This window comes from Falco punctatus (assembly GCF_963210335.1).
Source record: "Falco punctatus genome assembly, chromosome: 3".
NCBI classification, from domain to species: domain Eukaryota; kingdom Metazoa; phylum Chordata; class Aves; order Falconiformes; family Falconidae; genus Falco; species Falco punctatus.
Genome location: NC_137582.1, coordinates 106188662 through 106212109, shown reverse-complemented (window position 1 = coordinate 106212109; position 23448 = coordinate 106188662). Strand labels below are relative to the sequence as shown.

Below are 23448 nucleotides of genomic sequence, written 5' to 3'. Positions count from 1 at the left end.
TAGTTAGAGTCATACCAAGTTTGTAACTATCAAAATATTTATTGGCAATTATAAACTTTAAATAATAGCTATACATTATATACTCAGAGCTACGATTTTAGAAAAGAAGGGTTCATAGTTCACAAAGTTCAAGAGAAAGTTCAACCACATCAATGCTAAAGTTTTCTTGAAATGCAGACTTCATTCTCTACACTTCAGTTGCTACGTTACTTCGAGTTTGGGTACACTCCTTCAAATAAATAATTTATAAATACAGAAACTTCAGACTAGGCAACAGGCTTTGACCCCTTTCCTCATTCTTCCTCAAACAAAGCATTTTTAATGCAAATGATTGTTATTTTACCTCTTCTCTTTCTAAGTAACACACACAAAAGTTGTCCTTACTCAGAAGCACGATGGAGTCTCCACTGGAATGCCAGGAGAGAGACACGATCTGGAAGTCACCTGCAGAAACAGATCAGAATTTGTCAGCAAGAAGCTGACAGGCCATGCTCTTACTCCAGGAAAAGGTAGCTGGAGCAAGTCACACACAAGCATAGATTTTTCTGGACTTGTCATTCTAATTCAAACTGATGCCACAAGATTGCTCACCACTGCAGAGCTGCATACCCTGATGATAATTGCTGCTCTTGTGTAGAGAGGGAGAAGCTGAATCTTTGCTATTTCTTTTCTGTTTAATAGGCAGAAAGGCATTTATGTGCTCTAGCTAATGGCCTTGCATCACTTACTGCCAACCATAAGACTTCAGCACACAGGCTGACTTTAAGAGTTCAGGTTCACGTATGTTCTTCTATCCTTCCATATCCTATCCATATCTATCCTGATATGGAAGGATACTATGTTACCATGAACATTTTTTCCCCAGTATTGTTTTGTTGTTTAGTTGTTTTCAGAATACCCAAAAAGTAATTTTCAGAGTTTTTATTTCATTAATTATTTCTGGCATTCTGCACAACTGCAGTGTCTATGTAAATAAACCAGTATGAATATAAATCTTGAGAGAGAATTCCACATACCATACAAATAAAGCAACAATTAAATCATTGCTAGCCCCCGTGCCCTGTCCTTGATATATTTTATCACATTTACTATGTCTCATCATGAACTCTTTTTTTTGAGGAAGAAATACTAGCTTTTAAAAAGCTCCAAGGACACATCTGAGCCATTTACATGGTAATGCTCAGACCGATTTTAAGTGGAAAAATATTTTGTAAGTAAGAAGCTGCTGCTGACCTATGGAGGTTATGGCAGGCAGCCTTACCTTCCACCGGGACCTGCACCGACACACAGCCAGCTGGGGACCATAAGTAGACTTTGTTATTTCCTGTACATACAGCAAGTCGAGGCTGTCGTGGATCCCACTGGAAAGACTGGATCGCACACAGCTGCTCTAAGACTACGAATAGTTTCAGCTTTTGAACGTCCCAGATCCAGACAGCGTTAGGAATGTTATCTGTCAGGAGAGGAAGAGGTAATCACGTAAATAAACACCTGAAGGATGAAGACATCTTATTTTTTTTTAAAGAAATGGGCATTAATTGAGGTCTTAACACAATACAAACCATTTAGGTATGCTGCAGGTTTAACACCACTAGAATTTTGCTGAGCAGTTCCTTCAATTTTGCCTTGGAAATATTGCAAAAAGGATAAAAGAAGTGACTTAGTTTGTCTTCTGGTCCTTCACCGGCTTTTATCAAATTATTCAGTTATGCTGCTGTTGATGGGTTTTGCATCCAGACAGAAACAGCCCCTCAGGACCATCGAAGGGAAAGATAAAAGATTAATTCTGTAACTTCCACCATTTGAGGTAATCAGAAGCCCCCCTACTACAGGTTGTGAAGAACTCTGCCTTTCAAAAGACACCTACTGTAAATGGAGGAGGAAAGATCTATGTATTTCATTTTCTAATACAGTGATGTTACATTTGAGGGAATATGAAAAAGCACACTATTTTCCTTGAATACAAAGCCACGACCGAGTTAATGCACTGATAAGCAGTTCTGGCAGCTCACAATACTTCATGTACTCTAGAAGACGTAGGCTGAATTTTCTCAGTAGTTACACATTTCCACAACGGAGACCTGATTTTAAATGGGGCCATGAGCCTTCTCATAACACAAAATAACTGACCAATTATTGTCCTAACTTCTTTTATGAAAACACACCACATGCAAGGAGTAGGTTTCCCCTTTAATATAGGGCAGTAGGAACTTACCATTTTTGGTGGCCAGGAAACAGTTATCTGGACTGAATGCCATCATCCCAATTCCCATTTTGGGATTTGCCCTGTCAGCAACTGGTTTGACATACTGTAAGGAAACTGGCACCTGGGAAATGTCATCTGCAATTTGAAATAAAAGTACTTTACTAAGCAAGCTTGAATGGACACAGTATTTAAATGCCAACTGTTAACAAACCCTCTTATGTCTGAAGCAATAGGACCATATTTTAGTCTTCTTCAAGATGTTCCCATCAATGTAAGATATTGCATCTTCATATAAACAGTTTACTATTCTTGCCCTTCGACAAAAGAAGAAAGGCTGGAACAAGCCTGAGATTAAACTATGAAAAAAGGAGATGCACTAGTTAAGAAGTAGTGGTAATCTTGATTTCAAACAAACACCAATGCCAAACAAAGGTAATCTACAGTACTATAAACAATGAGAAAGTAGAAAAAGGATAGAAAAAATATTATAATAATCAAACATTGTCTACCACCTCCTTAATATTTCAAAGCCTGTTACCTGCAGGCAAGTTTAAAGCATTTCTGCTACTACAGCTTCTCAGACAAAAGCCAAATGGCCTTTTCACACTCCGCTTCTTTATATAACCTCATACCTAAGGGATTAATTACTATCCTAAAACAGACAGCAAGACTGTAACACCTTCTGATTATTTTTGTATTATTATTATTGAAATTGCCACATACTATAAGATTCTCAATTGTAATAGTTATCTGATTCTAGCAATTATTGGCAACAGTTAAACTACGTCATTACATCACGCTGCATGGATAGAACAAATGAGAAACAAATGCACACAATGTTAAGACAACTTTTGCAAGCAGCTCCAAGACCGGACTGAGATCTGGATGCTATTTCTGCACCCAAGCAATTCAGTTCCTTCCTGCGCTACCCTGCCCATCTTTAATCTGCCTTTTCAAAGCACCACACAGACAGCGTCCCCACTAGCAGGGTGCTTACTACCTGTGGGAGCTCTTCAGTGAATTTGAGAGCCTCAAGCAGAGTATCCAGAGGATCAATTCCAATATCGAAGAGGCAGAGTTCTCCTATAAAGTTTATTTATAGAAAGACTTCACATGGCAAACTCAAGTGTCTCATTTTAGTAAATTTTGGCTTACATTTACTTTGTGTGCTGAAGAGAGAACTAGCCAATGCTCTTGTTGGAGGGAAAGAAAGTCTCTCTGTTTCAACAGATGGGGATTTCTCCACTTCTTTATACACAATCTACAAAGAAACAAGCAAGAGTTCTACAGAAGGGCCCCGGAGAATGTGAACATGGGCTGTTAACAAATCATCCACATCCTGCTAACTCATGTGCAAGTGTATTATATCTCAGCATCCCCTAGTTTATCAATGGGGAAAAGGCCTTTGGTAGGCAAATACCAAATCCAGCATTCTCAGCAACTCATTTGCTATTTGGTACCATGATCACGAAAACACTCCTGTGACAAATAAATGAACCCTGAGGTCTACAAAGAATGAGTCTGCCAGAGTACACCTCATTCATTATTCCCAAGCGCTAAATCTGGCAGTACAATAAATCACCTTCATTACAATGGGAACATAGATTTTATTTTTGCAACAAGGAATCTTTAATTGGGTGCTATCATAAATAAGTGCAAACAAAGTGCAACATTGCAGAAAGAAATAGCAAAAATATTTTAATGGTGTCCTTACAATGTATTAGTCCCAAATGCAAGCTTAGGATAAAATGCACCAACTGCAATTCCTGTCTGTGTAGTAGAGATTAACAGAGCTATTTCCATTTGTCTTCCATTACATATTTTACACATAACTGGAAGTAAGGGTACTTTTCAGTCATGAGAAGTTTTGCTGAGGTGCATTTAACAGATCATGTCTCACTTCTGGTTAAGATGCATCAACACAGACACATGAATATTGCAGACTTACAGTCTACACACGTAAAGTCTTACAGGATATCAGTCCAGACGCGATAATAGTCCTTCCTCTGCAGTGGCATGCAGCACTACTACACTGTGTGTTCTTTTTACCTTGACAGATGAGAACAGCTTGTGATTTTTGGAACAAAAGCTATAGCTCTCCACCTGCTGCTGACTACCCAGAATCTGCTGGGCCTTGCATATGCATGTATGCAAGGATAAAAATAAATTATGACAGATGTTTACAGGAAATGCTCTTTAGGTGAGCTGATGAGTTTGTACATACAAGATGTAAGTCTGAGCAGAATCCATTTCCAACGGTGTTTAAAGTCATGAATTGTATAAAGCTGAGACAAGTCTCTCCTGTTAAGTTTCCCAGTTTGCCATCATCTACATACCTAAATGTGTAATGCAATCACCATCTACATCAAAATACAGTGGCATATGACAGAAGTCATCTGAGAAATCTGTTAGTCCTAAAGCTGAGAGGATCATATGCATGTGTTCCTTGAACTTGAAAGGATTCATCCGGTTTTCTTACATCTCCAATTTTCATGCAAATTCCCAAGCCCTATTTACACATTAGGAGGGGGAGAAAAACCCAAGATCCACAGAATGAAATGGATACAAACGGCAGCAGCAAAGCACTGTTAATGATTCAATGGATTGTGGATCCATACTTACAGTCTTTGTATTAGCAATTGTTGCTGGATGCTCAAACTCTGTGATCTTCTTCCACGTTATATGGTTCAAGATACGCACCTAATTCAACAAAGCATTGCAAGACAGAACTGTTAGGACAATGTTCTACAAATGGTTTAGATAAAAGAGAGGAAATAAACCTATTTCCTACCTTTTCACCATAGCTGCCAATTGCCAAAAATTGGCTGCTGGGACTCCAGGCAACTGATTTTACGCCTAGAGACCATTCATAAGCCCGATACGTGGACAGCAGTCTGCCATCAAGGGAGTACAGCAGTATTTTATACTGAAACATAAATAGATGAATTCTAAAGACTAACAATATTGTTCAAAGCCATAAACATGCAAAACCATTCCCGCCAAACTCTCCCTGCTTGAAACAGCAATGGGCATGGTCTCATATCTGTGACTTAAGAGAAGAGGCCCTAGGCTTCCAGTTCAGCTCTTTTGGCACTTCCAGAACATGCCCACCCTGACCCCAAGAGCACAAATGCCCCACTGGGCCTGAACAACAGCCCACCCAGCCCAACGCTTCAACAACAGCAACAGGTGCCATTACAGAAGACTCCCATGCTCCTTCAGCATCTGCAAGCCATCTGACTAGGGATGTTACAACCCTGCCCCTTCCCAGGGTTATTTGTTTCCATCATGCTGTCCATAACTTCATGGCCACAGGAGGACACTTTTCTACACCTAGAAGTTCACCTACTCGAGCAGGAAGGATAGCAATTTATATGTTCCTTGCTAACTTTTTGGATGAGTACTTTTATTTAACTGTAAAATTACTGTGCAATGCCATGTAAAGTAAAATAGTAGAAGAATCTTACAGAAGAATTATTTCATTGTTAGGTCAATAGTGCCTTCTGCAGTGTTTACAATCAAAGGTTTTTTTCAAGGCAAATTAGAAAGAAAGCTACTAAGAATTTGCTGTCATTAAAGATTTACATAACAGCTTGACATTCACTTGTAAGGGCATCCATTACCAATACAAGGATATTCTTTAAAATTGAGTTCAGCTTTTGTTATGTTTAAAAGAAAAAACAATTTTAACACTAGTTATTTTAATTATCACTTTATACATGGTGGCTAAAACCCAGCTTGAATTCTCCAAGAAAATAATGTGCTTTTTCGTCATACCTCCAGACATGTATCCCACACTGCCAGAACACAGCCATTAGGAGCCCATTCAATCCCAACCAGATCTTGTGTTTCAGTGTCAAAATGCTGCCCGCAAAAGAGAAAAAACAAAACCATTTGAAATATTACGCTAACAAAGACTGTTGCACCCGACCTAACATAATTGTCAGTTTTCACCTTTAAATGCTACTGCAAATGCAAAAAGAGCCTTTTGTACACTAGTGTAGAAAAAGAAATACTTCCTTTTGTAATAGTATGCTGCACTCACCATTTCTTTGGTTTCCCTCTACAGGGAAGGCAAATAGTTGCTATACCTCAAAACAAACAGCATTTCAGAAGAGAATAAAAGTAGTTACACTGAATCAGTCAAGAAATCTAGCTAGCCTAGTTCCTTGCCTCAGAAAGACCAGTACAGGATCATTAGGGAAGAGACTGGGAACAAGACAAGCATTTAGTGGTGTTTCTCAGATTTTGCTGTCAGCTTCTCACAAGACTCAGAATTCCTGCACCAGAGGTGACACAATGTGTGGACTGGCTCTTCATGGGTTTTAATTTCTCAGATCCATCCGGTCCTCTAAGACATGCCAGTGTGCATCCTTCACAGACCATTCTCATTGTTAAACAGAGAATGTGACAGTTTATATAATACATTCCCAATGACCACTTTATCAAGCATCTGATACTTTCATTATTATTAATGTAGCATAGCTTGTAAATCAGCTCATGCAAGAACGTAAAGGTGGAACTTTCGCATTCCATCAGAAATTCTTTACCAATATATAGAATATATTGGCCTCCTGCACAGAATACTGCTGCAGAAGTATGCCTGAAGGCCAACAAAGGAGCCAGATGCTGGATAGAAAAATGCATTACCAAGCCTAAAATCAGACTACCAAAGTGACCGAGTCCAAAGCAGCATGCACCATATGTTTGTAGTCTATGCAGAAGCAGCGGAAGGCAAGGACATATCTTACTCTCAGTAGCTGCCAGTCGCTGCATACAAAGATGCTAACAAAGTCCTTGCAGTCACGTCTTTCTGCTACTGCCATATAGCGGCCGTCCTTAGTGAACGCTAGCCCTGCCAACAAGACAAGGTTAATTAAAAAAAAGAGAGAAAAAAAAATAAGACAGAATAAGTTGACAGCTCTTCAATGAAGAGCATTTACTCCCAATTCAAAGGAAAAGTCAAAAGGAAAAGTATCTTCACAGAAGATCACATCAATCAAGGCAATGTATAGTTACTAATTCGCTTGTGTCAGCCATTCTTAAACTTTGTACTATTTCTAAGAACATGGCTTCATAGCCATTTCAGAACTTCAGCATGTTTCAGAAAAACACATTTAATCCCTGACACAGTTGTTCTATAAAACACACAGATTTCAAATAAACAGTTCATTAAGTCTAGCTAAGTGGATTAGTTAGGCAACCACTGGTATTGCACCAACTTCCAGGCATCAGTCCCCATCCACTCTTATTTTACATGTAACACATAATTGCCTTTGTCATATATAGGATACAAGCCTCAGGCAGGAAACTGTAACCACAGCCATGTGGCTACAGTCCTAACATGAGCTTTCCTTTCAGATCTTTCCATGTGTAAAAGATGACAAAAGCCACTTTGGATTAGTGTTTTTCATCATCAACGCATCCAGCTTAATTTAATTTAAGGTCCCTTTGGAGAAGAACACACCAAAGATGCATATCTGAAGAACAGGCAGACAGAGCAGATGTAACCCCTCATCCACAGCGAGAACATGACAAGCCCTGAGCACACCTTGGTGCACTTGCAGGAGGCGGCACACAGGTACTGATCTCAGAGCTGTGCACCCCTGTGGGCGAGCTAACCCCTCAGCAGGGAGGGTGCCAGAGCCAGTTTTGAAACACATCTTTCATTGTTATATGTCAACTTAATTCTTCTTTTCCGCCATATTAAAAAAAATACCATTCCTGTGTTTGGTTTGTGGCACTTACCCTGCTGACAAGCTTTGGGATACTTGATGTACGATATAGATTTTATACACAAGGACCACACGGTTATCCGCAGCTGTCAAAGAGAAAGAGACAAGGAAGTATTTATTTTGTAGGTTAAAAAAACCCTAAGTAAATAGAAACCCATAAATCCAATTTAGCAACACAAAGTAGATCAATACACGTACTGTGGCTAATTAAGCTTTGCAGCTATTCTATGTAGCTCAAACACAAAGCCCTGAGAAGTAACTGCAAGGAATTCCCTCCCAACTCCCTTCAGTTAGCAAGGTTACTTATTCCAAATTAATATTACAGGCACACTGGATACTCCAGAAGGGTATATAAGATGCAGAACACCAGCAGGGAAAAGAGCTCCTCATTATTAGTGACTTTAATGTTGTTATCATGAATCCAGCTACATGGTTGCCAAGGTATCATACATAGACACTTTTTAGTAACTAAAAAGTTTAAACACAGAATCTGGATGATAGATAAGAAGTTTCTTGCATTTAAGAATGAATAAGAAGTTACAGCAACTTAAGAACATTGTACCTCTTGCCACTAAGTATGAAAATTTTGGTGTATTTTTCAGCTTTCAGACACATTCGGCTTTGACAGAGAATTTGCATTTTGCTCTTCCCTCCTCAGCCACACACAAGACTGCAACATTATGTAATTACTGAGAGAATTAGAAAAGAATGAAAAGATGCTATGCAAAGCAAGGCATTAGCCATCATGTTTGGGGTATTTCTGGATGCTTGTGCATCCATAAAACAGTAGAACTGCAGGGAAGGCAGTCAGGTGTAAAACAAGCCTCTCCACCACTCTTCAAGGTCACAGCCTGCATTCTGGAAGCTCTGTGTTGCCATCTGCAGATTATTCAATTAAAAACAAATACTTACTCTCCCTTAGCAACAGCAGCCACACCAGACATATGTGCATTAATCAGTATGTCATGTGAACCTTTGCATTTATATCTGGAGTGAGGAATGTTTCCAATGTAATTTTTTTCTTGTGTTTTCCTACATTTTATTGCACCAAGGTAAGAAATTCTAGAAGAGACACAGGTAAAACTATTCTTGCAGTAAAGCACCACAGTCATAAAGCTATCTTTCACAGAACTACTGAACAACAAAATTAGTTCTGATTCATTACAGAATTAAAACTTTAGCTCTGTCTACCATTTCACCATCCTCCTGCTTCAGATGCAGATCATCAGCATTAGCAGCAGTCGGGGGAGGAAGTTTCTGCTACACTCTTTTGCATGTTTGTCCTCAATGCACACTCTCCTTCCCTAAAGTAATTGGAACTACTCAATGGTGACTAACGACTCCAAGGCAGCATCCTAGAACAGATTCACTGTTCTACGTGGTAATGCTACAGACTGTGTGTTGCAACAGGTTTTTTTTCATTGCTGACACTATCATTTTTGCTAGAAAGCATGATTCAAGTAATTGATGTGGTGTCCAAACTGAATTTTGGAACCCTTGTAAGTGCTGCCTCCTTCCACAGACATGTGGAGTCCCAAACAAAAGAGCCCTACTGCTTTGTATATACAGAAGCAGCTTTTGAGATGTGAAGAGACAACCCAGAAACAATTAAAAAAAATTACAGGAAAAAGCACAACCAGATCAGATTCCAGTCTGCTTCTACCCCATGTTAGCAAAGGTATTGGACCGCTATTTAATGCGGTGTTTATGATTCTCTTTATTTTACAGGTATGAAATTACAACTAGACATCTATAGTACCACCTTCAAGTTTAGCAGGTCCTAAAGGAATCCACTAGATGAACAACATTAATCAAGTTTTATATGAGCTGCAACTGCTCACTTCCAGACATACAAAAATACAGCATTGTTAGTCTGCTCTTCATGCAAGATTTACTTTAAAAATACCAACACAATGCCTACTCACATTCTTCTATAGCAACTGAAACAGTGATATGCTGCTTGCTCCTATTAATTGCAGCATTAAATGTACTTGCTGCTGTTCCTCGCTTGACCAAAACACGCAGCATACACAACATGCATTCTACACCCACTTAATACAAGCTTAGCAGCTGCAAGCTTTGAATGCTGAGGTCTGGATCATAATTTTTTCTGACAAAGGCATCCACGTTTACACTTGTGCGGCTACTTGGGCTCACAACCAACTCACCTGGCCTGCTGTGTGCCAAACACACTTCTATCCTGGACCACATCGGCTGCCTCAGAACAAGGCAAAACCTTACCACTCACATCAAGCTCAGGTACACAGGAAGAGGAAAATCTTTACAGAGGTGAGAAACAGCACATCACGTGCTGAGCTCTTACTGTCACCTCCGCCTTGACTGAGACTCCACCGCAGAAGAGGAAAGGCCAGTACACCTTTGTTTTGAAAAGTCTTTCAAGCATCCACCCCCACTTCAGCTTCAGGTGCAGTCCTCTGCTATTCAGACAGAATATTCCCTTAAAGGGTCAAGTTTTCTAACTCCTCAGAGAAGACACAGATAACAGCTTCCCTGTTCACTCTTGTCAGGTTGTACTTAACTGCCGAGCACACACTTCACCAACACCAAAAGTTTCAGTAATGCTGAACTCTGATATTGTTGGAGCAGTACCATGTTGCACCCTGCACCTCCCCAGCCCATCATTTCTAGCATGTACAGCATAAACTGCAATAATGTCACTGCAGTGCTGGGGAGAGGCTACAGAGCACAACCAGCACACTCATGGGAGACCGTGTATATGCTCTGCCATAACTTCATCGCAACCTCTTGCCCAAGTCACATGACACAACCTGAATGCTTTGGCCTAGGGTAGAAATGTGTAAAGGCAAACCACTTTGATTCTCCAAATTAGGGTTCTTTCCAGTTGTTCTATTTGTACACACTCAAACACTTTTATAAACTGAGAAAGTTACACTGTGTGCTTGATGTATGGACTTCACACCGATCTTACATGGATTAGCAATATGTTTACAGTTCAATTGTGACAAAATGGGAGAACCTTCCTATTCCCAACTGGAACAGAAACATTATTCCACGATCTTGCCCAAGCTGCCAGTGTAAACTAGCCCAAGAAAGAGTATTTCATAGCTAGCAGATATGATTATGAGAGACAGAAACCTAAAATGCTGAGGGTGAAAAAAGCCAATCACTTCAAAAATTACAATACATTGCATCAATCTTATTTGCTTTTCTCAGAGACTTTGTGGGAAAGGGACAATTGCTTTTACAGCAGGAGAACAGATTGTGGTCAGCAAGCCCTTCTTCACTGATCATTTTGAAGGGTACTTTCTCTTTAGCATAGATGACTTGATTAAGTGGAGTTGTCAAACTCAAATCCTAATGATAATGGTGTCTGAGAAGTTTTCAGCTGTTGTTTTGCAGTGGAAAACCAAACCAAAAGCAGACACATTTTTAAAATAGCCTAAAAACAGCTGAGAAATAAAAAGTATTTAGATGGTAACGTGATAAACAGTCTCTAGTGCTGGGTTCAGGACTACATCCCAATGTTGACAGCTATAGGCAGGTGTAAGACTGGTGATTTTCAATAGATAAAAACACACTTTTAAACAATCTTGCATCTCAAATGACTGTCAACTTTTGTCCCAGACTTGACTGGGTCACAAGGCCTCCTTACATAGCAGTGTCTGTCAGCACCGGATTTCAAAAGATTATTCGGAGCACATTCCTCGACAGAGAGCATTTTTCAACCAACGTAGCCATTTACAGTTACTAAGGATTAGCTCCGATATACACAGAAACACACTTTTTTCCCCCGCTGCTGTAGTTCAAAAGAAGCTCCTTAATGATTCAGTACCTAACATGGAACTAAAGAAAGAATATATGTAGTTTATAAGTAAGGCTCTTAAAAAGAAACACTGAAGGGCAATGCTGCTGGTCTTCAAACTGTTTATCATAAAATATGAGTCACGAGGAAGCACAGGATCCATTTGCTTTCTTTGTATCTTTTATCTTCAGCTCTTTTTTAAGCTCTGTACGTGCCTATGCATTCAGGTGGAACAAGGGCGCAATGAGGAGAGATAACTGGTACCACACCTTCCACTGGACAAACTGGTAACATGGCATCTTCTAGCCATGAGCTTGCCATGTAACACACTGCAGGCATGCAGAACTGCCTCGCAGAGTGGCTTTCAGCAGAAGTACCACCTACTACAAAATAAGTAACAACCAACAGATAGGGGACAACAAGCTGCTTTCCAGTGCACTGCATCAATCAATACAATCAACATGGGGTTCCAACTTTTTCAGACACCAGATGAGACTTTGCATAGCAGGCTTTCAGAACATGGTTTTCCAACTACTTTTGATTTGCTCTTCATTAGTTAGATGAGAAAAAAGTACCTTCATTCCCCCACCCCCAAACCTGCTTTTCCTAACAGAACTGTACTCTAGCTTGGTATAAAGAACAAGGTGATGAAAAATCAATTTGCAACTATTCTGACCACTTCTCATGTGTACCTGTGAGATATAAGCAGACAAAGAAAAGCTTTCTAGATTTGGATGTACCTTGGAATATATCTGGCTGCCCAGTAAAACTAGTTTTTGTCTGGCAAAACCTAGCAAGTCTGTATCCGTGCGGTTTGCCAGTCTGGACAGCAGCACTGACACCCCCCAATGGAAGGAAATCCTTCAATCCATCTTAGCAAGAGTTTAAGGAACAAACCTACATCATTTCTACATCTCAGCAGGACTTCCATCCTAGATGCTGACAGAATGACACACACACATTCTTAAGCTAACACACGGCACAAAGACGCTTTCAAAATTTTGGGTCAAGTAACTAGGTACTATGTACACTTTTGCAATTAAGCATGGTAAATTCCTCTGCCTCTGCCAGTAATCTGTTACTGTGAAAAACAACCCACTATCAAGTGAAAAGACAGAGTCTCTATATACTTCCTCCAATAAGACTATACCATTTAGTTGCCTTGTATATCATGCTGTTTATTGCAGTAACAAAGTTTCAGACAGGTACCTGTGCCATTCAGTATTACTGTACGCTGTGCAACAATTCTGGGATCCAATGACTTGCACATCATTACAGACTCATCTCCGATAAGACCATCACATTTGCAGAGTTATGTTAATATTAAGTGCATATAGAGTATGGCTGCCCATCTCAAAGACTGAAAAAAGTCAAAACGGAATTTTGAAACCTGCGTCAGTTCTGCTGTACTCATCTTGAGTTAGGAACTGCACACCAGTCACATCAAAAAACCCACAACATTATTCACTAGAATGCTGACCAAAAAAAGAACTTGACTGCAAGTTAGCGAATGAATAATTTCTCTGTGGCACAAGTATGGATCGCTAGAAATAAATTAGCAACATCATAACCTTTAAAAAAATTCTAGGAATAAGAGAGTTATTTGTGAGCTTACAATGGAGCTCACATGTTGTTCTGAAGAATTAAAAGTATGAGTAATTAGTTGGTGCTGTTTGAAAATGTCAGGTTACCAAAGCCGAGCTGCATTGATTTACAGGGAACCCCAAGCCCTCCAACCAATTGCTGAATTTGATAACACACATAATACACCATTATTAAGTGTCCTGACAGTTTCTGTCTCAAGCACTACTCATGTCTGTCCCACCAGACTATGGATTTAGCAGAGAGAGAGAGTAAACACAATTCAGACATCGGCATAACCCAGGCAGCTGTCTGACAAAAACTAATTTAGCAACCTGTTTACAGCTGGAAAGAAAACTTATCCCAACACATATGCCAACTTGGCAAAGGCTTAATGAAATCCTCTAAGGTCAAACCAAGTTCTGTTGGGAGGCAATAAATACTTGCTAGTCCACCCACACACACACGTGCCATGAGATACTCACTTGTAGCACATAACACCAGCCTTCAGTTTGGGTTACCAACTACAACACTTCTGCCTGATGAGCAGGCATGTCTTTACTGACTTTGGGCTGAAATTCCAGACTCATTTCTTATTTTAATCACCATCAGGGTGATTAATTCCTGGGAAAACTAAGGCCTAAATTCATCACTCCTCCTAACCCATGATCTAAAGAAGCAGGGGGATGGGGCCGGGGGGGAGGAATGCTTTACAACCAGAAAATCTTTACCCCAGTCAGCACTAAAAATCCTGGCCAGGACTAAACACCCTTGCCAGAGCATTCTGCCACATGTGCAGCAGGAACCACACCGCAGCTGTATGCCAGTTTCTCCACAGGCTCCCCTGAGAGCACCAGCATTTGCACTAACACCAGTCCACAGACACAGATGACAAAGCCCCTCATCTATGCGCCACTAACATTGGGATTGACACAAAACAAGAAAAAAATCTTGCAGCGTAAATTTGCATTCAGTGCTAGCAAGGGTTACAGTGCAATAACCTGTATTCTAAAAATCCATCTACAGGTTTGAAAACAGCAAATACAGCAAAGAGAAAAATGTCTTGCATCTAGTTCTCGGCTACTTTCTGACTGTTCATCATTGTACTGAATAACATGGATCACCAGCTCTAATGCAAAGACTATAAAGGTGGAGAGTCAGACTTCCACATGACTTCCAACAAGCCCAGTGCCCAGCATCCACAAACTGATTTGGATTCTACCTTAGTTTGGAATCCAGAATAAGACTCTTGACCGCTAAGCACTTACAGGTGTTATAATTTTAATTTCACAAGTGGTTATATCAACAGCAGTCTGGCTCCTATGTGTAAAATCAAACAATTATGAAAGTGTTTCCAGGATGTGGATCTAAATCTCACCTCATAGGTCAATAAACCTAAGACAGTATTTTTTCATTCCATACCCACTCTTAAATGTTTATGGTTTGGGATTTTATTTGCTGGAAATCCTGAGCCTTTGCCAAGCTACAAACAACACATTTGATTTCTAAAATTGCTTCGATAAATGCTAGTTATCCCTACACTTTTCTCAAACACATAGTTTTACTTTCAAAGCTAAGCATCCATTTTCTATCTCATCACCAGAAGCAAGAAAATAAAACGTTAACAGAATAACCAACACCTAAACTGGAATTAACCTAGATTACATACAGGAATATGGGAGAACTATAAATGTATTCTTTACCACCACTACAGCTTTAAGAGCTTTAGGTTATTTTAAGAGGCAAAGGGCAGACAGTAACATCTGATACTGTCAAGAGTAGTAATCATGACTTCACACTCACATGGAACTCGGTCGTATTGAGAATGTGACGACCATCCGGACTCCAGCATGAAGCCACCAATCCTGCCGACCCCTCGTCAATCTTACAGTGCCAGTCTGGCTGCTCCAAGGACCAGACCTAGGTCACAGAGGAAACCAAACAGACACTGCAGCAAACAAACAGCTTATCAAAATCTCTTCTCACAAGCACACGCTACAGCTGCGAAAAGCTTCCTGCATTGCATACCAGAGAGGTCAGGAAACTTGAAAGCCTGTGGCCATGAAGGACTGGCGCTGGATCCCTCTGCAAAAGTAAGCCCCACACCTCTATGTGTTAATACAACCATAAAGTAAGGTTGGGGGGGGGGGGGGGGGGCGTCTGTGACAAATATTCTGAACGTGCAACACTAGAAGTTTTAGTCCGTTTAACAAGTTTGTATATATTTATTTCCTACTGTACTAAGAAACTGGCAAGATATTCTCCAGCTTTGATGTGTTTTGACAAATATTTTTATTCCTTAGGGTTTTTTGTTTTTGTTTTCTTCAGAGATGTTTGTCATGGTTTTAAAAATAAGGGCATGCTGTATTATCCTCAAACCACATGTTATCAATAACAATGTCAATTACTTTGGCAACAGCCTTGAGCTAGTGCTTGCTGTTAAGGAGATCCCACTCACAGCACACACGAATCCCCAACAGGAAACATTCTGCCCCATTTTTGTCCTTACCTGAACGATCCCTCGCTTGTACATGGCACACAATATGAACAGAGAATCAGACGACCATTCTATATACTGGATCTGATCCAGGCAAGTGTACAGCTGGAGGATCTGGAGGGAATTCACGTCCCGAACCACCAAACGGTACTGCACACACGAAGCCTGAGCAAGAACAAAACCAAAACCAAGTTGGCACATCAACACCAGGCTCGAGAACCGCAACTTTTACCGCGCCGTGACAAAACACTGTGCTGCTGCCACCTTAGACACGCTTCAGATGCCACTGGGATTTTTTATTTCAGAAAGGCTTGACGTGTGCCATGCTCTACTGCAAACTGATAGCCAAAGCAGGAGGGAAGGGGGGTTATAGTAATAAAAAGAATCCTCATTCACTCTATCACTGCTGGTTAACTAATTCTACGTTTTTTCAAAATTATTCATTGGCTCATAACTGTTATTTTATTTAATTAACCTTAATCAGGTCTCCATTACAACGACTCTCGTTAACTAAAAGCCTTTTGGCAGGCAAGCCGTCCCACAGACACGGGTTTTACACCAACAGCGCTGCCGCTGCTTCTCCAGCACCCGGCTGGGGGGCCCGCCCGGTACCAGACGCCCCGGACTGGCGGGGAGAAGCCGCTGCGTGGCCGCGGGCCGGGCCGGGCCGGGCCGAGGGGCCCCCGCTCCGCCCGGGCGTTTCGCCCAGCGCTCCCCTCAGGCCGCGGAGCCACGGCAGGCGGGCGGGAGCGGCCCCGGTGACACGCGGCGCCCCCGCCGTACTCACCAGGCACTTGCCGTCGGGGGAGAACCTGCCAAGCAGACCGGAGAGCTTGAACAGCTCCGAGAAGTTCATAGCGGGGAAGGGATGGAGGAAGGGGGAAGCGGTCGCGCCGCGATTCAAACACACCCGCTCCACCCGCCACCGCCCCGGCCCGGCCCTTGCCCCGCGGCGGAAGTGGCCGGAAGAGGCGGGAGCGCTTGGGCCGGACAGCCAATCGGAGCGGGGCGCCGCCGCCCCGCGGCACGCCGGGAGTTGTAGGCCTGAGGCGCGGCTGGGCCGGCCCGCCCGCGGGCGCCCGGCGGCGGGAAGCGGGCGGGAAGCTGCCTCATTGAAGTAATTGTTATGCAGATGAGCCGTGTAATGAGCCGCAGTGCGGTCAGACGCCGGTTCCCCCCTTCCTGGTTCCACAGTCTGCCCCCTCCCGCGGCCTGCCGGCGTAGGCCAGGCCTCCCCTGGCGCGTTTCCGCGGGCCCTGGCGGGCGCCCGGTGCCCGGACTAATTACCCCTCCTGGCTAATTACTGACTGCAACGGGAGACCGGGCGCGATGACCTGAAAGGTTCCACAACTAGGACAAGGGAACTGCAAACTGCAATAGAAATACCCCAGTAAACAGGATGCTAATTGGATTAAAATGAATAAAAAAGGAACGTTTTGGGAGGAGGGTTAGCCAAGGATCACTGGAGAGGGGGGAGCAGCCTGAGTAACCCCTCCCAGGGTACATATTCCTTCAGGAAACAGCCACCCCAGTGCAGCCAGCTGCAGAGGAGCCAAGGAAGGGACCAAGGATTTTGACAGGGACATCTGTGTCCAAAAAACGGCCCAGTGCTTTGGGCACCAAGCACAGAAGCTGAGGAGGCCTTGGTGTCCCTTCCTTGCTGAACTGCCACCCAGCAGTGGGGGGGTACACAAGTCTTCCTCCTTTGGTCCTGCCAGCTCATATTCTGCATTTGTGCATGGGCAATAAGCCCCTCCTGGACAGCAGACTGGCTGCCAGGCCCCACAAGAGCAGCTGTCTGCGTGGAACCCACCTCCTTCTTCAGGGTGTATAATCACCACCATTTGAAAATCAAACCTTGAGATTAGAGCAGACATTTGAGTCTTGTTCTCATTATGGATTAGGTATTTAGGCCCCTGAAACTGGTTACAGTGACTCTGATGTGTTTAGGGGCTAGTAAATGCATCTGTTTTCTGTCCCTGCCCATACCAAAGGGACAGAATGTGACAGCTGCTCCACAGCCACCATCTGCCCTGGAAAGCAAAGTGTGGGTGCCTGCGGGCAGGGGGTGGCTGTTAGTCCCTGAATAAAGGCGGGTGACTTCATGGCACAGCAACAATTTACCAGTAATGAACCCCGCTCACCATTTTCCCCGAGTGACCAAAAGACCAAAGACTGACCAGCAAACTGGTAGGTTTTGAAAATGGCTGTCAGTAAGAAGGTGTATCAGTGAGTCCACACAACACAGATAATAATCTCATGGCTGATGGTTTTAATCAGAAATACTCAGTCTTCATCCACAGCCACTCTATGTGCGCCTCAGCAAGCCATTTTTCCCCTGGGGGACACAGCATAGCGAAATGCAGGGCCCTTATTGGTCCCCCAGGCAGGCTGCCCCAGTCCTCTGATGCCCCAGGAGAGATGAGCTGGTGATTTTGACCAACGCAAGCACAAAACCAACTCAGTCTATCAAACTGGTGAGGGGAAGAGCCTCCTTTGGTGCAGCAGTCTACGTTGAGTCTCCTTCCCCGCTCCATCGCAATTAAACCCCAGCAGCCGCCTCAGGCACAGCGCTGCTGGGTGGCTGCCGCTGCTGGAGCCCCCAAGAGCCAGCTTGCCCCGGAGTCACTTTGGCACTGCTGACCAGCTTAATTCCCCGGCACGCTTGGCTGAGCATTCCCCACCCCCTTGCAACTGCCTCCTATTCCAGGAAGGAGTGCACAGGGTTTTGCCTCACTTTTCACATAGCTTTCAACAGCTCCAATGTCATTGCCTAGGCGACCGGGACGCTACTTGATTGTAGTGCAGTAAATAACATAGATCCTCAATCCCAGGCCGCTCCTGTCCGCGGGAGACCTCCAGAGGAACTTGAAACGCTCGGGAAGCCAAAGCAGGTAGGAGGAAAAGAAAATGACTGAAGGAAACCCCTTGCTATTTTTGTGCGTGAGTTACTCAGCACGACCCTCTCTCGAGTGCTCGAAAATGCAGCTGTAAGATGATTTGCAGCTCCTTTGCTTGTAGGCTAGTGACACGATATTAAAGTGTCTTGCAAAGTTTGCTCCCAAGTGGCTTAGATCTGGAGTTAGAGCACTTGCGGAGAAAAAAGTGGCCAAACCTTGAATGGGAAAAGCAGAGGTGGGGCCAGGTACTGGCAGGATGCTGAGGCTGGCTGCCTGCTGCCAGGTCGCTACGCAGGGCTGATGCTTGGCTGACAGGGAGGGAGGGAGAGTTGGCTGGTTTAGCCTCCTGCCCCATCATGAGTTGCCTGTCAATGACTCTGGCCGTCAGGATTTCTGTTGGACCTGCCTGCTTCTTGGAAAGAAAATTGTTAATAAGCTGCTGGACCCCAGGGAGGTCTCCTGAGGTTCAAGTGTGCTGCAGGAAAGCTTGCTCACTCGTTCTTGGACACTTTTACAAGCCTTGTTTTGCAGGTGTGAATTTAATAATCTGGGACAAATGAGCAATAGCACAGGCTAGTGCTGGCATCTTGGGAGCCATCAGTGTTTTGCAAACTTTTATGTGCTGGGGGATGGATGAGCCTGATGGTTCTCATTTTGCAGAGGAGAGAAGGTCCAGGGGCCAGTTCACAAGACATCAAGTAATACACAGCGGCTTGGTGTGAGACTTAGAAATGGCTCTCAAAAGCCTTCCTCTCTCAGGATGGGCCAAGAGGCTTTTGGAATTAGGAATAGCCCCATTATACAGGTTCTCTGCATGTATTTCCCTTTAAGGTGGCTGTAAAATGCTGTCACATTTCATTCTGGGCTGTTGGAGTGACAGGATAGTGGTTAATACATTATTGCTAGGTGAAATAGCAATGCACATTTCTAGGTGTCTAAAACCAAGGCTTAGATTTAATGCTGAGATCAAAGATGCACATTCCAGAGAGTGCAGAAACTCAGCTGCCAGGCATCACTGTCGGCAAGGCATCAGCCCGCTGCAGTACCCTCCTTATATTGATGAAAGAAGGAAGTTGAGTTTATAATAATTATAAGAATATATTCAGACCCTGTGGTCAAAACACAAACCATCAGCTGAATGAAGCATGGTTGAATATATGCAAGTTCATCTGCTCTGCTTCTCCAGAGAGTTGTTCTCCCGTCTCGGGATGGCTGTAGTGGGCTTTGGTGCATGCTTTTCATTCTGCTTCTGTCCCTGGGTCTGGGGGAGAAACGGCTGCTTCAGCTGGGCTGGGGTTGACTTGGCATCTCAGACATAGCCAAAGTCACAGCAGTGGGAAAAAGACTGAGGACAATGAGCGTTTCCATACTAATCAGTGGAAATCACTTCAGTGGCAATTTACAGGGAGGGTACGTGGCCAGAAGGAGCTGGCCCCGGAGTGAGCCAACCCGCTCCCGCAGCTCCAGAGGGGTGGCAGCCCCCACCTTGGTGCTAAGCCGGCAGTGGGCTGAGCTGAGCCCCAGCGCAAGCGAAGGTGGTGGATCGCCGCTTGGTAGGGTTTATCTCTGTAGTCTTGGCCTCTTTTTTCCATGTGCAGTTTCCCTGCAATGCCCTGACTAGCAACAGAGGGAAGCAGCAATCCAGCAAACAGTGGAGCCGGCTTGGGGAAGCACATGGAGAGCAGCTTTCCCAGGTGAAATCTGGCAAATCACGCCAGCAGCCTTGGCACCAAGCACCAACCACCCTGCTTTGCATGATTTGGTCTTTCTTCCCCCAGTAGCCTGCAATAAATGTGGTGTACATCCTGTGGCAGCCTCCGTGCCAGCCCTGCCAAGCATCCCCCATTGCCTCCCTGCTGTGTCAAGGCAGAGGGGATAGAGGACCACTTTGCCCTTCCCTGGGCAAAGATATCTGCAGTTTAATAAGCAGGTTTGGGTCTCTAGTGTTAAACTCTCCTCGTGGGGGTTTGGCTAGAGAACTCTTTCTGGCAGAAGTCAGGGTGATACCTCAAGTTTTTCTTTTGGTGCTGTGAAGCTGGGGACGTCAGGGGGCTGACACAGTTACAACAGAGGCAAGATAGTCTCCAAATGGACCAGGGGGGCTGGAGGTGGCAGAGAAGCTGAACCTGAGCTGTGGCTGATCATGAGCTCTGCCACTGCTGATGTGTTTAGCCCCAGGTCATTCACCTCCCAGTGCCATTTACATACCCCATAGGCACTGGGAAGGTAGTTACATCCCAGCCATTTGTAATTCTTATTTAGCAACACAGAATTAGTCTCTAAAGCTCTCCCTAGTTCACCTTTAATTTAGCTGTGCCACAGGGCCTCCACTGCTTCTGATGGTGATGGTGTGTCCTTTCCTTCTGCTGGACCTCACCATCAGAATGCTTTCCCAGCTTCCCTGAATGTGACTGCCTTCACTGTTCATTGCATAATGGGACTCCAAATGGCACCTCATTTTTCTTACTTTTTCTAGTAAATGACGTTGTCATCAGCGCCACTGCCAACCTTGGGGAACCCTATTTGCAAAGGCTTTTGTGATTCTTGATCATTTTAGATGCTCAGCCATCAGGCTGTCATTCTTGCAGCAGAGGTACTTTCCCAAGATGTTGGATGATCGCAGCAGCAGGGATGTGCATTAACAACACCCACAGCCTGAGCTTCTCTTTTGTACCATGGAGTTTAGAGCACAAATGTGAGAAGATACTGGCCTGGCTTTGCAAGTGCTGATTGTGCTTTGAAAGAGAAAGGGAACTTCCAAAACGCCCTTAAAATATTCAGATTTTTTTTCCTTTTGAAAACGAGTGCAGCCACGTGGTTAGAGCTGGTGTCACCCATCATGACCACGCAGCCGGGGCGGTGCGGAGGTGCTTTCACCACTGAAGGGAAAGGCCTGGCTCCTTCCTGAAGCTGCCGCTGCCCTGGGCCAGGGAAAGCAGCATGGAAGAAGGGTAAGGCCACTAGCAGTCACCTGCCTCAGCTCTGAGCTCTCCTTTTCTCAAAGCTGCCATGTAGGTCCTTTCCTTTCTCTGTGTGTCACATGTGGGACGAGGAGGGATGGGAGGACACAGACTCTCGCTGCTAGCTATTCCACAATGACACCCATGGGGAATGAGCCCTCCTCTGCTGTGGCAACCCCTCCCGGAAAAGCATCTGCAGATGTCTTGTCTTGCAGATGCAGCAGAAAGCAGCTCGCAGCATCAGCTGTCGGAGGGCACCACACTGCTTTCGTTTTAACTCCTGGCCCCTGCAGCCACCCAGTCCCTGGCTGATTCAGAGGAGCCCCGGCGACCCCGAGCATCACTCAGAAAGCTGCTGCCCTCATGCTCGGCGGCTCAAGCCCCCAAAGCAGGAAGTTCTCAGGCTTTCACTATTAGATGTCGGTACCAAGTTGAAATGAGATGCTAACACTGGGATGGGTCAGAGGCGTAGTCAGGTGGTGCCTGGGGCACATCCATGTCAGCCAGGGCAGGGAAGCAGCCCCACTGCAGGTAAGGGAGGAAGAAGACGATGGCATGGCGGGGCTGCCAGCAGAGGAAGGCAGCATGGGGATCAAGATGGCTTCGCAAAATCTGCCGCTCTGGCTGCTGGGGTCAGAGAGGTGCTGGGCACAAAGGGAGAGCTGCGTACTTCCTTCCGCACTTGCAGGAGGCCAAGAAATGTTGGACAGGGGCAAGGGGAGCCAACTGGATTGAAGATGACTCTGGTTGTGCCTATGCAGTAGCATTCAGAAGGCTTTGGCTGAAGAGTGGGCTTTCCCACAGACTTCCCATATGCAGTCTCAGATAAACTGTGCTTTCTCCCATTAATACTTTCTTGTCTGCAAAGCAAAGGCAATGTTCCTGCCTCGCTTTATTTGGGGGGCATCATATTCCATTCAATAAAGTTTGCAAGCTGCTTAGAAGTGGGAAGGTCGTTTTGATGTCTGAACAAGTAAGATTTAGGATATCTGCGTCATGGCTTCACTAAACTTGCAGTATGCATCTGGGTGTCTTATGGATTTGTGGGCATTTGCAACTAGAACTTCCTGAGAAAAATACATTAGCCTGTTGGCAAACGATGTTCCTGGGATAAAAGGTGCCCCATGCCCAAAATGCACAAACCAGGATCAGAGCTGAAGGGCTATCTATCAAGATAGAGCACAGGCAGACTTTTGAAGTGAAGTGGGCACTGGTTTAGGATGCCTGAGCTCCTGCCAGTGCTCAGAGCTCCTGCAATCCTGCTTTTTTGGCACACCTTGCTCAGAGCCAGTGGCACCCGCAGATGTTTCATGTACCAGTCCATGGGGTGTACAGCCTGTGGCCTGAATTTGTGGCACTGCTGTGATTCAGAGACAGGAATGTCTCTCCCACATTCCCCAGATTCACAGAGGTGGACTTCCACATGCAGAGCAGAGCAAAGATGACACCATGCAGCCCAGCAGCCTGGACCTGGGGCTGCAACAAGGGTGCACTGATTCTTGCTGCAAGATTATTTTTCTGCCACCTAGCTTAGGGTTTCAGTTTGATTCAGAGAGCTGGTACTCGAGAGTTTGGTATCACTTTGTCTAACCAAAGAGCCCAAGATGTTTGCTGAATGAAGCCAGTCCAAAGTGATTACTAAGAGCAGTTGGGCAAAGCCTCCCCAGGGCTGGGAGAGCTGTTTGTAGCCACACTGAAGCACACCGTAAACATCTGAAATGGGAGCCTTGAGTCACAGGATGAGTGCTTAGCAGAAATGGGCTGATGTCCCAATGCCCTTTCCAA

The 23448-nt window shown here is 44.2% G+C and overlaps 2 protein-coding genes across 4 annotated transcripts in view; one reads left to right on the top strand and one right to left on the bottom strand.

Annotated features, from left to right (window-relative positions):
• Positions 1-19: 19 nt before the first annotated feature.
• WRAP73 (WD repeat containing, antisense to TP73) lies at positions 20-16762 on the bottom strand. The gene is made up of 12 exons (XM_080380324.1): positions 16591-16762; positions 15816-15968; positions 15110-15226; positions 7955-8027; positions 6958-7061; positions 5984-6070; positions 4998-5132; positions 4829-4906; positions 3362-3467; positions 2216-2341; positions 1262-1453; positions 20-444 (listed from the first exon to the last, which is right to left on the bottom strand). Exons 1-12 carry the CDS (start codon positions 16657-16659, stop codon positions 335-337), a joined length of 1350 nt encoding a protein of 449 aa, XP_080236450.1. The 5' UTR covers positions 16660-16762; the 3' UTR covers positions 20-334.
• An 836-nt stretch (positions 16763-17598) lies between these two features.
• The window catches only part of TP73 (tumor protein p73), a 34197-nt gene continuing 28347 nt past the window's right edge, over positions 17599-23448 (top strand). Inside the window, exon 1 of one of the 3 annotated variants that reach the window (XM_080380316.1) lies at positions 17599-21654. In XM_080380316.1, coding sequence (XP_080236442.1) covers positions 21644-21654 — 11 coding nt within the window. In that variant the 5' untranslated portion in view covers positions 17599-21643. The remainder of the gene's footprint in view (positions 21655-23448) is intronic. The other 2 variants (XM_080380320.1, XM_080380319.1) reach the window with 2 other exon arrangements.